At 48.6% G+C, this 13,699-nt stretch overlaps 1 protein-coding gene across 1 annotated transcript; it reads right to left on the bottom strand.

Annotated features, from left to right (window-relative positions):
* LOC134143728 (ATPase family AAA domain-containing protein 2-like) lies at window positions 1-13,418 on the bottom strand. Its single transcript, XM_062582019.1, has 16 exons — window positions 13,344-13,418; window positions 10,332-10,430; window positions 9,989-10,104; window positions 9,111-9,285; window positions 8,334-8,422; window positions 7,802-7,961; window positions 6,909-6,999; window positions 6,151-6,465; window positions 5,304-5,430; window positions 4,757-4,940; window positions 3,791-3,976; window positions 2,972-3,107; window positions 2,669-2,812; window positions 1,568-1,677; window positions 841-969; window positions 1-42 (listed from the first exon to the last, which is right to left on the bottom strand). Exons 1-16 carry the CDS (start codon window positions 13,416-13,418, stop codon window positions 1-3), a joined length of 2,178 nt encoding a protein of 725 aa, XP_062438003.1.
* Between the last annotated feature and the right edge of the window lie 281 nt (window positions 13,419-13,699).

Below are 13,699 nucleotides of genomic sequence, written 5' to 3'. Positions count from 1 at the left end.
CTAGTTGGCACCAAGGAACGTTCCAATTTCCTTCTTCATTTCCTAAAAAGGAAAGAATACAGGGCAACTAGGTGTGCTGAAACCATCACAATGTCTTTTTAGCCCCTCTGGCTTTAGAGGCACCCCCACGTGTCCCAAGCAGAGGAAGAGAGGGAGCCTGGATCAGCAGTGCTTGCAAAAAGTGTGCTGAGGAGAGACATCCTCTTTGTCAGGTGTGCGAGACGGGATGGAGACGAGCAGGGCTTAGGAGAAGGGACCTCCTCTTCTCAAGGCAAACTGCAGAGGCACAACCAATTTTGCCTCCTGGCTCTTGAACGTGAAGCCGGAATTTCTGGCCTATCTAGCACCAGCCGAGGCAGAAATCTCCCTTTGTGCGCAATTCAAGACGCTCGCACGTGCTAGTCTAGAAGAGTTATGGTGGCGGCACTAAAGAAAAATCTCTTCCCAGCTCCTTACCATGCTTGCCTGCCGGCAAGGGGAGGAAGGGGTAGTGACAAACGGAGACCAGGGCCCTTCTTTCACAGCCCCATCCCCAAGGAGAGGCCCGACAGAAAAGCTGTTCACAGACTCCAGGGTGAACTGCTTTGAAAGGGCTGTGTGCGTGCAATCCCTTGTCTTCCGGCTCGGTCTTAGCCCTGCTGAAAATGCCAACAGCCATGCCAAACGCAACAACGGCTTTGCAGCATGCACCGAGTTCTCCCAGGCAGAGATGAACCACTCCGATATTACACGGACTACTATGCGGTAAAGAGACGAAGATTGAGATGAAGACACGATACCCACACTGTACCCGTGCAGGAGCGGTGTAACAGCGATCGGAAGTGCCGTGAGAAATACTACCTCTATTAACTGAGTCTTGTCGTCGTCTTGTCGATGCCGGTAAATACACTGGCTGAGCATAACATGTAGTTTTTCCCGGTGAAAGATGCTGAACTTCTTTGTTATCCCAGCAGCAGCACTCAGCAGTTGCTGAAGGAGGAAGGGAGACAAGACAAGTGCAAGAGCGCATGAGCTCTTTCAAACAGGCTCTGGGTGTCGTCAGTAACTAAACCAGGACAGTCTAACACAACTCGCATCCTGCTTTCCTTTTCTGCAAAATACAATACGAGTGAAACTTCAAGAACAAAACTACAGATTGCACTGGATTTTGGGGGGAAAGAAATGGGTGAATTGGTCCTACCTCCGAGGGAAAAAGCAAGCCTTAGGCTGTGTTACAAGCCTAGCATTGTGTTACTTCCCAGTCTATCCCATGAACGATCCTAACGGCAAAGCAACTTCTTCCAGAACAGCAGCAACTGCTGTGGCCCAGTGCACAGTAAGGGGTAGAGGCTGCCGCAGCAAAGTCACGACTGCATTTGATTAGATCGTACTGCTGCAGTACGAGGCACTGTTTGGGAGAGAGGCCACAGGTCTCCTGGAAATGCTGCAGACAGCTGCAAACAGGAGCCTCCCCAGCTCCTTCTCTTGACCCAGGAGCTGCCTACATGTGTACAGCCGTGCTGGCAGAACAGCTCAAGTGTCTGAAGCAGATCAGGAAGCAAAGGCAGAGCGGTCAGCTCCAACCTACCCTTAAATAGATGTGAGTCTCATTCTCCTCGCTGGATGGGAATCTCCTCCTCTTCTCTGCTAGGCTGACTGACGGTGATGCGTTGCTTCTGCGTTTTCTGCTTGATACAGCTGCACAGGGACATCAGAAAGCGCAAACCAAAACATTACCGATGCAGTCCTTCCTTCAATTCTAGCATCGTCACCTGACGTGGAGTACCAGGAGAGGGACCAAGGGCACTGAAGTAGCCCTGTGCTGTCCCACTACATAGGCACCTTGAGAAAGAAGGGGGAGCAAGGGAAGGGGGTCATTTGGCCTTTTGATTTTAAAAGAAGAGGAACGGATTACAGAATGTCATTCACAGAATAGTCAGCTGCAGGATTTTATGCACAGCTCAGACTTCAGGCAGAACGCTTTACCACAAAGGAAGCTTATCTCAGCAGGACAGGTTGCTTACTGTCTTACTGCAGGAACTAATGTAGAGGAGAAGCTGAAGAGCCACTGCACGCAAGCTCTTCTTCAACGGTGGGAAGAGTTAAAGAGGCAGTCTTAAGGGAATACTTGCTGGAGAAGGGGAAATGCTCCTTAAGCACTTACTGCTCGTATGCTTGCAGATTCAGTTCACTTGCTTTACAACCAACCTTGTGCTTATGCCTTCCAGGATAAGACACCAATGTTGGCATTCACTGAACATTGCCCAAAACTCATGGATGAAACCAGTGACGGAATTCCCAGTCCTGCCAGCAGGATAAGGAGCTGTCACACAATGTCATACCCTGGGCCTTAGCGGGGAGAAAGCCCAGCCCCTTGATCCCTGCTGTCCTTCTCATGGGAAAAGCAGAGGGCAGGGAAGAAACAATGGTCTTGTCTTCAGATAGCTATTACTCTTGCTCCCCTCTTTTTGCCACTTGAGTTGGCAGGTCTAATCCTTTGAACTGGAAATCACAGGGCGAGACACTGCTCTCTGTCTGGGCACAGGGGAGGCAGGTCGGAAGGAAAGGAAGAGGAAAAGGAAGCAAAAGCATCATGGGAAAGAGGGAGTTTGCAGTGAGAACAGGGAGGGTAGCAATGGCATTAGCAGCTTATGCAGGAAAGGCAAAAAAAAAAAAAAATGCCACTTGCCACTTGGGAAGGGTGTATGGGAAGGTAGAGGCCCCGCTGGCAATGTCTCCTCTGCTTGCTCCTCAAACTGTTTCATTTGCTCCTCTGCTGGCAGTCGAGGCTCCGGTGGAGATGCTGCAGGCTGTACGCCGTGTTCCTGACAAGCTGCAGTCAGCCAGAAGGTGTTTTAGACAGCAGTACTCAAAGCACACTAAAGCATGCAAGCCTTCTAAAAGTTATTGCTCGACAATCTGTTGCCCAGACAAATGCCAAATGGCTGCTCCCATAACAGTAAGCAAAGCCCTCCTTGTAAACGCTCCTCACCTGCTTTCCTTTTGGAGGCAGCAGGTTGAGCAGCTTGATTTAAAAGCAAGTCCTCAAAGAACTTTCTGCCTTCTTCCTCGTCCGGCAACTGGACATGGAAAACTTCTCCATAAGCCTCAGAAAATAAATCTCGGACCTTAGGCGGGAGGAGGAAAGACATTGCAGATATAAGGCTACAGAAATTCAGGTTCACCTCCAAGAACATGAGTGCCTTTTCGGAATAGGCTGGCTAATGATTTGAGTACAAGAGAAGCTACAGCAAGTCAGCTACTTGGCCTTCAAGTAGGCCTAGATTTTTCATAGGCTTCCGTGGCATCCTAAAACATCATCTTTGAAGGACTCTTTGGCCTGCATGAAATAAGAATGATCATTTCTGTTGAGGCATGGAAAGTCTAAATTAATTGCCGCTGTTAACAGTGTAACAGCCGCCTTTGGAAACGGCAGGCTGTCGCAAGAAATCATTTTAGAAAGCATGTTTTTTACCCTTTACAATGCAAGCACTGCGTACGCTTGACTAAGCAGGTCAATAACTGTGTGGAAGTCACGGGGATTATTGTCCAGGAGGGAATTCAGGCATCTGTCTGAGAAGGCCATAGGGGTGGAGAAGGCTGGGTCAAAGGGAAGCTCTTGACTTCAAAAGTCTGGTAGACAAACATGTTCAGTAGTGATTACTGCCTAAGCAAATTTCCAAAGATTCAGGCAGGCTGCCCTGGTAACATCAGGATCCCTCTGCTCTGGGCAGCGCAGTAGCCAGGTGCTTACTGGAGAGGCAAGTTCCACCGAGACAGAAAAAAGCAGGAAAAGCAGCAATCGAAATACCTCTTGGGCGAGCTCTGCGTGACGTACATCTGACGTTGCAAGCAACAAAACTGGAGCATATGCTGGAATGTTCTCCAATAACGTTGTAAACGTAGCTCTCAGTGTGACGCCAGCAGCCTCCCACCATACGTGGATACGAGGCACATAAAGGATGCTTGGCGCTGTCCTCTGGGCTTCTCGGATCAACTAATGCAAATGGGAGTTTGCATAAGAATTCTGAACCACACAGAATAAGCTGCTAAGAAGCAACACCGTTATCAGTCAACACATGCTACAAAATACCAGTGCCTGATGGGAAAAGGTTGGAAGAAAGCCACAAGACTAGAAAGAGACCTGATTTCCAAGCTGCTTAGACGTAAGGTGACTCCTTACAGCCCAGTCCACGTGGCAGTGCATCTACCCCATGAACAGAGCGGCAAGCATCCTTTCTGGGCTTGAATACCTTTGGGCACCTGATCAGGTGACCAGCACTCAGGCAGTTGCTGTTCCAGGATGGAACGCACCAGCAGTATATCCGGGCACTAGTTAGGCACTGCGGCTCGGTGGCCACGGATGCCAGTGTCACGTAACCCAGAAGGAGATGTTGCCTTTCTGTGACTGATGAGCCCCCAGCCACGGAACACGTCTATTCTCCCTTGCACGGCTCTCAAGTGCTTCTACTAAGGGTTAACCTGTGAAAATACAGCGATGCCAAACAACAGAGTCGGCTCCCTGCCCAAGAGGCAAAAGGAATAGAACGGCACTCAGCCTGTATGTTGCATTCTACTCTCACCTTGAGCTAAACACAACTAACTCTAGCTCAGTTTCTCCAGGTAAACAAAAGACACAGGTGCACAAGTATAAAGCGTTCTGGGAGTCCTTGCCTTTACGACATAGACTGCAGTGCTATCGGCTCAGTATTAGCTGCATTTTGTAACTGTACCCAGCTAGAAGAGTACTCCTGTTAATGCAAGAGAGAAGAGATACCTGTGCACATCTTTCTTCAGGCGACGTGCTACTAACAAAGAGAGCCGGCAGGTCCAGCGTGTAAGCTGCAAACTCCTCCAGCGCATGTATTACTGCAGGAGCCAGGTGAGAACTTTGCCCGCATCCGGGCTCTCCAGCTATTAAGAACCTTGGCCTGTAACACGTGGGCTGGCAGTAAGCATCTCTAGAACAACAAGAAGAAAGCAAGCACTCTGAAAACAAAGTAATCAGTAAAGACACAGCTGTTCAGTCCCTTCTCCTTTTTCCTTGCTTTTTGCTTTTTCCTCCTCAAATACTCTCCACACTACAGGAGGTGAGAAACTGCTCTGTGATCAGGAAGGACATGGAACTGCAAGACATTTTTTTAATTCAGTTATTCTCATTGAGGCACCCCTTCCCCCATGGGCTTAGTGATTCTTGCTTTATTCTTACGAAACACGCCTGTCAGAAGCATTTGGGTCTACCCCCCTCCCAGTTCCACAGCCGAGACCGCCGGCAAGGACGCAGCAAGCCAAAGAACTGCAATCCAAAGCACACAGACATTTACCTGTTCAAGTGAAGGAACGTTTCCTTTTGAGGACTGGCCGTTTGATGAAACAGCTCCTCTGCAAAACCTGAAGGTGACGCCTCATGACTATACATGCAGCCGTTTCCTAAGATAGGATTTGCACCGTCTGAAAGACAAGAGAGGTTTGTTAACTGTCCAGAAGAGCCCACACCTGCCTCCCTTGCACTCCTACAGCTTTGAAATGAGTGCTGAAAGCCAGGGTCTTGTCTTCCTTCATTGGGCAGGCACACACTGAATGCTAGACACCTAAAGCACCCAACAAGGTCACTTCTTTCTGGAGCCGGAGCCCACAGTAAGCGAGTGGCAACTAAGGGAACGGGGCGGCAGCAAACGCCCATTTGTCCGAGGACTGCAGAGCTGGCATATAGAGACCAGGGTGTCTTCTAAATGCAGCCTCTCAAAGGTCACTCGAGGAGGAGGTAGTGGAAGGTGGACAACTCAGGCGGCATGTTTCTGCCAACCCCCTCGCCTCTCCACCTGCCTTTCCTCAGTGCTTTTCTGCCTCTCTTTTACCCAGAGGAAAGAATCTAGCAGCTCTCCTTAGTTCCACTAGTTCATAGTAGCGGTAGGACAGCCTCAAGCAATCAGCATAGAACCAGTCAGCGACCTCCATTGATCAAAGCATGGAGCGCTTCAGAAGCCGCAGTACAAGCTAGGCAGCACTCTGTTCCAGATATTCCTGAGGTAAAGGCATGCATAGGCAAACGAGAAGTTTCTACCGTTTGAGACCAATCCCACCGTGACTGAAAGATTGGTTTCTGCTGCCTGCACCAGCTGGAAGTGTTTGCTGTGGCAGAATTTGAAGGCAGTGATGTTACTGTTCTACCTGGCTGCTGGTCCTTCTTTAGTGCAAGCGCTGCCTGGGGAAACACTCTCTGTAACGCTTTTAGGAGTCTCTCCAGAGTCCTCTGAAGCAGTGGCTTACAAACGGCTGACAGCGGTTGCGCGGGCGAAGCCACAGCCCTCTGCGAAGCTGGTGCAATCTTCCGCAGAGCCTCCGCAAAATCTCTTGCTGCTACTTCAATGGCAGCGATGTCTATCTGCAGCTTCTGTCGACTCGTGTATATCCGTGGGTAGTGTCGGCGCAAAGCACAGAGGGCAGCTTCAGCACAGAGAGACTGAATGTCGGCTCCACAGTATCCTAATGAGCAAGACAAGAATGCAGTGTCATGTCAGTCTCAGGCAGCACAAAGAAGTCAGGGACATGGCTGCCAAAGGGCAGCTTGTCAAGTCTCTGTCTGCGGCCCAAACAGGAACTGTTCAGCGGGTGATTTGAAAAGAGTTACCGCTCTGCAGAGCAGTTCCTTTATGGGGTTTGCAGCTGGATATCCTGTGCTTAGGAAGCCCCTGTGAGAGCAAACTTTTTGCTGCTGAGGAAGATGCCCCCCAAACCCTTTGGTGTTCTGAGAGACAAAACAAGGCAAGTGGACAGGAACCTGCCACCGTGGTAGCAACCAAGTCCTGCCAGCCGGCTCAGGGGCAAATTCTGTGGCAAGGCACAGGGGCTTGCTTACTGCCTGGTACAAGCTTGGACTCTTTCAGCATGCAGTCACGTGCAGGTGCTCAATGCATTTTTGATCTTACCAACACATTTTTCAGCCAGCTCCTCAAGAAATGCATCCAGCGGCTTAGGGCTCCAGGCTCTCGTGTGAATCTTGAGAATCTCCTTTCGAGCCTACATACAAAACGATGGCGTTTTGCTTTACGTTCGTCTCTCAGGGAAAAACAAACAAACAACCCCACAAACACTCTCCCGTTCATATAACTGCCAGTTTTACACTGCTAGAAAGGCAGGAACTTTAGAGTTCTCTTAACGCACTGCCTGCTCTCCCAAGTTCAGTGATTCTCAGTTTGCCACGTTCAGCTCTTTGTGAGGAGCAGGAAGCAAACGAAAGGCATTTCCGGCATCTATAAAGAGGCGAGTCTCCACAGGTATGAGACTGAATGCTCTTGGGGGAAAAAAGGTAGTCTAAAGCTTAGGTGGAAAGAGATTCCTCAGAGAAGATTCTCAAATCCTCAGAGAAGACCCTCTCCAATTCAGCAAAACTTCATGGTGACGGACTCATCAGTTAATCAAGTCTGCCGTTCTCACAGGTTGTTCTGCAAAGTAGTGCCAGCGCTCTCTTTCAAGTTGCTACAAGTCCTACCAAGAGGAACGAAAACTGTGGCTCAAAGTGCTAGCCCAGAAAATGTCAGGCTTTGCCTGTGTTTCACCTCCGATCTTTGCCAGAGATGCACTCAAGTGTTCCCTGCTACAAGGACTAATCACAGGAGGGATTTTGAGATGACTTCTACAGGAGCGAATCATACGATAACTCTGTTTCATGCTACCCTCTCTGCTGCTCATGAGAGCAGACAAACACGTGGGCACCATTACTTCCCTTCTTCCCTGCTCTGTGGTACTGCGTGGGTGCACGGTTGTCTTGCAAAGAAAGACTTGGCCACATTAGCAGGAGGGTGACTAAAAGGGGTCTTACCTCTTTATTGGGCAAGGCGAAAAGGAACTCTCTGTCAAAACGACCTGGCCTCCGCAAAGCAGGGTCTAGGGAGTCGAGTCTGTTGGTGGCTCCAATGACCACAATCTCTCCTCTGCTCTCTAAGCCATCCATAAGCGCCAGAAGCGTTGTGACAAGAGAACTAACAAAAGAACAAGGGTTGATTCACTGGTTTGGGAAGTGCTGCTCCATTCGGCATGACTTTCTCCAGTGGCCACTCCAAAGGATAAGCTCTTCTGGATGAGATGTTGGTTAGTGGAAGGACTCACGTCAAGACAAACAAACAGCACACAGGGTAACCAGAGACCTTGTGCTGACACCCAGCTTAGCACGTGCTTTTCAGCTCCGGTGTGTAAAATCACCTGAGGCTGAGCATCATGGTGCTCTAAGATTTCAGCATGAATTAGTGTGTCATGTAAAGGCACCAGGCTGGTCTTCTTTTTGCAGAAATCAAACAGATTGTGTGTAAATGCAGAAGAAAAGAAAGAGAAAAGAAGAAAGAAAAGTGCCATACCTATGAATTTGATCCTGGCGACTGGACCGCACAGGGGCAAGACCATCTATCTCATCAAAGAAAATAATTGAAGGCCGCATCTTGTAGGCCTGGAAGGAAAGCGCAGATACTGCAACTGTGGCCTAGGTAGAACACAGCACTACTCAAAGGGGACAGGCATGAAAAAACACTGTGGCTGCAAAGTCACCAGCCCTGGACTTTCAGAGCACCATCAGGGACCTCTGCTCTCTGAGACAAAGGGGTAAGTGGCACAAGTAACAGAAGCCAGCAGCCTGCGCCAAGCAGCTGTGACTGCTCCTGGGAACAGATGGCTCCAGGAATTTGCACAGCTGCTGGGCAACCAGAGAGCAGAGTCAGGCCTTCAGTAACTCAATTACAGGCTCTGGAGGCAAGCTGCCAGTGCAATGATTCAATGACCATGTGCTGGGGTTTTTTTTTTGTTTGTTTGTTTGTTTTTGTTTTTTGGGGGGTGGGGTGAGGGTGGTTTTTTTTTGTTTTGTGTGTGTGTCTGTGTAGTATGGCAGGGGAGCAGGAGGAGGAGGGAATCTTTGATCTAGTGAATTCTCCTGCTTATTGATACGTCTTTGCCAGCACACCTGCAAGATTCCAAGCCGCTGATCCAAAGCAGGATGACACTGAGAAAGGAAACACTAACATTCCCACTTCAGTGGGAGAAACCAACCAAATACGCAGAAGACCGAGTTCTCCAGGAAGACATCCAGCACAGAACTACTCCAGCACCGCTCTGACACAACAGAGTGCACATTTCCACCTTACCTGCTCAAATAATAAACGGAGCTGGCGCTCAGATTCTCCCACCCATTCACTCAGGCAGTCAGCACCTTTCCTCATGAAGAAGGAAATTCTCCTGTCGCCTTGGCTGCATTCGTTAGCAAGTGCCCGAGCTACCAGGGTCTTTCCAGTCCCTGGTGGGCCATAGAATAGACAGCCTCTGTAACGAAAAATGAAAATATAAATAAATAAATAATGAAAAAGGAGAGAGTTGCATGGCTCTGACCAAAACACCAAAAAGTGCCTACTACAAGCCCCACCCCTAAAGCAAACAAGCCTTTCCTCCTAACTAAAACACTTCCAGTACTTCCAGGAGTAGCAGCAGGCAGAGCTCAAGTGGCAGAAAAGTCAAAACAGGTGCAAGCTCTCACAAGAGGCAAGACTTGACACTAACAGCCTTCTCTTAGCCATTAAATCAATGAACACTACCCCTCCTCCCAAAGAGAAGAACACATTCATGTTAAAAAGAATGCACCCCAACAGTAAGCTCTCTGTGAGTGATTGCATCTCACAGCACAGAACCAATATAACTATGTAAGAAGCAGACTATTTTTATTTTAGTCTAAGCATCACAGGCGCAGCAACGTTTCAGTTGGAAGTCCTAAGGCTTACAGGACTGATTCTCATTGTAAGAGAGCAGCCACCAAGCCTTTAACTATGGCAAGGCATTGCCTGCAGATGGAGTCTGCCTAATACAGTCCGGATTTGTTCCATTTTGAAGACATCACTTCTTAACACCCCTGCAAAATCTCAGCAGGGGTGACCACAACTTTTCAAGCACCCAGCTGTACGGACACCTCGGGTTCCTATTCTCCTGAGCATGGCGGCGTTAGCTTGTGCACTTCTAATGCGCCTTCCGTTACCTTGGGGGTCGCAGTTTGAATCTCTCAAAGAACTCCGGATAAAGTAACGGGAAAATGACCATCTCTTTCAAAGCTGAAATGTGGTCAGAGAGACCCCCCACACCATCAAACCGCACCTGAAGAGAAATTCAACAGAACACAGTTCGTAGGTTAGAGAAAGCTGCCCCCGAGGAAAGGCTTCATCAGAAATTGTCATCTGCCAGCAGAAAGGAGATGCTGAGGACAGCTTTGAAGTTCCTTCAGAGAAAACTGTGACCCGAGGCAGCCATAGACAGCCCAGCACGCAAAGATTTCATCAGCCCTGGAAAAGTCCCCACCAAAGCCATAAGTGACAAATACTTACTGAGCCATCTATTTGCACTGGATCGACTGGATCAGCCACATCTGTTCCAGTTTTCTTTGGATCCTTGCCATTTCTCTCAAATCCCTTTCCCCCAGAGTTCTGGGGAAGACACCTGGTGTGAATGAAAGAGAAAGGGAAAGGCGCCTTCTGAATGAACATGCAGCTGGAGGGATTCCGGTTTCTTTCATGTTGGCAAGGGAGGGCAGGAGCACTTACAAACTTGCATAAACTTCCCAGAAAGTAAAATAGTCATGGGAATTGATTTGTCTTCAATAGCCAAGAGTAAAGAAAGACGGGTGGGCCTGTGTGGCATTAGACTAGCTGAGTGATCATTTTTACATCCCTAAGTGCTCAGACCCAGCAATAGCCGTCATTCTCCGTGCTCTAGCTGCTCACAGAATCCAAGGAGCCTTTGTCAGCAATAGGGCCATGAACACTTGGTTGGGAAGCTTCCTTGTTTCGGAACGCTTCCAGGCAGAACTAGTGATCTCAGTTCCAAGAGGAAAGACGTGTCAGGAGTTGAGTGACTGAAAAACCCCCACCACAGTGCTTCTAACAAGTCTGATTTATTTTCATATGGCTTGCCAGAGCAGTGCAAAGTCACCATAGTCTAGGAGTGCCCCCCTTATGCCCCCTGCTTTCCTCTGCACTTAATGTTCAAAGCTGCTGCCCAAAGCAGCCACACAAGGAATGAACAGCATGACTGGCCAGCACACCTGCCTTTGCTTCCCGTAGACTTCTGCCCCCTGCCATAGGCAGACCACGCAGCGTCACGCAGAGCTTGGAAAGCAAATGCAGAGCTTTCAGCAGGCTGGACCGCCTGCGTCAAGCAGCCTGCCGACGGAAAAGACTGTCTAGACATAAGTTCTCAGTCTTCTTTAAAATCAGTGCAGACTACACAACGGGCAGCATTCAAAACTGGATACAAATACAGACGATTTAATGCCCTACGGACCATGGGAATACGGAGCGTCATAGCCAGCGCTGTCTTTACAATCACAATTGCTCCCAACATCTTCATTTACACTAAGCAGAACACAGCTGTGTGGAATTTCCCATAGGAACAAGAACTCACCTCCACTTGTATGTTGAATGAAATGAAGCTACTTTGAATCGTGTGCCAGAAGCAACTAAAAATACATGAACATTTATCCACAGACTCTCCCTCTAAGTAAGTTGCCTACATGCGTCAAGAAAATCATTTCTGTACTTCACAATGAAATCGTCTAGTGACGGTTTCTGGAAGGGGATTCTGGCTTCAAGTGCAGAACACAAGGGTTACATGCTCTAGGTGACCTGCTGAGCGGGGAGGTTGGACTAGATGATCTCTGGAGGGCCCTTCCAACATTACTGATTCTGTGATTCTATGATTTCAGCTGCAGAATCTCAGCCACTCCCTCCAGAATCGTCTCATCACTGGCCCCCAAAGCATGCCTTCCTGAAAACTGCTGGCTAGTGGAAGTCTCTCTAAGGCTGAGGATCACCTCTCCCAAAGAAAAAAATCTTGCCGCCTCTACACTGAGGTCGGACTGGCACGGTTACAAGGGTTACGGTTGTTCCATTACTCGGTGCTGGGAGTGACACCACTGCCGATAAACAAGAGCTGTCACTAGCTGTACGCCCACCAACCTGTTTGGTCTTTTGCCGACAGGGCTTTGTGACCGAGCACATGTAGACGTAGCTCCTTGTGTGGGAGAAGAAGACGGCCCTGAACAAAATGTCTTAGCTTCTCCCAACTCCGCTGAAAGCAAAACATTTACAAGAATATTGCACATCACATGCTTTTCAGGTACAGCTGGTTCGTCAACAAGGCAGGAAGTGGGATGGGTTTCACCATCTTGAACTCCAGACCAGAGGAAAGTTCTCAGTGTTTTTTACCAAGGCACAGGGCAAGTGAACTAAATGCACACCTGCTTCTGAAGGAGAACTGAAAGTCAGAACAGAGCACAAAAAGCAAGCGGGCTCTGCTACTATGCTTTTGAGGACACACAGGTCATTTGTTTTACTTCTGCGTGGACATCTTTCTTTTAAACTTGGGAAGTTCAGCTACAGAAAGAGCAAAGCTTATTCTGTGAAACCTTGATAAGAGCAGAGCAGTGAAACCCCAAGAAGGTACTGCAAGCTGTAAACAACAAGTAGAGGAAGAAACTGAGTTCTAACCAGGCATCTACGAAAAACCGTGGGGGTTTTTACTTGCAGAATGAAGGCAAGGAATTGAAATAACCGTGGTGCGCAGGTGTATAGATTTTTGTTCACAAAATTATGCCCCACCTATACACAAGAAACTGGCCCTTCAGAGAGGCTCTGTGAATATCGCACTTTGCAGTGCAGCTTGATCCTGCACCACGGTTTTGCTTGGGTGAAGGTTATGCTGCTTCCGAGTATCCTCGCCACTTTCGCCTTCTGGGTGTTCACCCCCTTTGGACAACCCTGTACTTCCAGAACCTAGATAACATTTCTTATTTGTGTGCACACATCTACACTGTCATTCAAGAACTGATATCCCCCTTAAATGCAGAAAATCAGCCCTGCAGAGACACTGTGCCTATAACCTACATTCCAGTGGCTCTCGAGAGCATATGACGGTTTGCCTTGGTCGAAGGCTACGCTGCTTCGGAGGGTCTTTGCAAACTGCCTCCTTTTGGTTTTCATTTTCTTCTGATGACCCTGCAATTACAGTACCTAAGATATCATTCCTGGTGCCTATACGGTATCCTTCAAGAACTTCTGTCCCCTCTATGCACAAGAAATCAGCCCTGCAGAGAAACTGTGCCCATAACCTACATTCCAGTGGCTCTCGATAGCATATGCCAGTTTGCCTTGGTCGAAGGCTACGCTGCTTCAGAGGGTCTTTGCCATCTGCCTCTTCTTGATTTTCACCTTCTTCTGTTGACCCTGTAATTACAGTACCTAAGATATCATTCCTGGTGCCTATATGGTATCCTTCAAGAACGTCTCTCCCCTCTATGCACAAGAAATCAGCCCTGCAGAGAAACTGTGCCCATAACCTACATTCCAGTGGCTCTCGATAGCATATGGCAGTTTGCCTTCGTCGAAGGCTATACTGCTTTGGAGGGTCGTTGCCATCTGCCGCCTTTCGGTTTTCATCTTCTTCTGTTGACCCTGTAATTACAGTATCTAAGATATCATTCCTGGTGCCTATACAGTTTCCTTCAAGAACTTCTGTCCCACCACTTCTTGCCACCAGCCTCCATGAGCGTAACAAGGGGCCACATTCTGCTGTCACCTTGCTTAGCAACGAGGCAGCTACCATGAGAAGAGCTATTTCAGAAAGTTCCCTCTCAGTATTGCAAGGTAGTGCTTCCGGGACATTTTTGGAATGTCCTGACAGCAGCAAGACTTCATCT

Source organism: Rhea pennata, chromosome 8 (assembly GCF_028389875.1).
Source record: "Rhea pennata isolate bPtePen1 chromosome 8, bPtePen1.pri, whole genome shotgun sequence".
In the NCBI taxonomy this organism is placed as follows: domain Eukaryota; kingdom Metazoa; phylum Chordata; class Aves; order Rheiformes; family Rheidae; genus Rhea; species Rhea pennata.
Note: the sequence above shows the minus strand (reverse complement) of the source record. Positions and strands in the feature narration are given on the sequence as shown.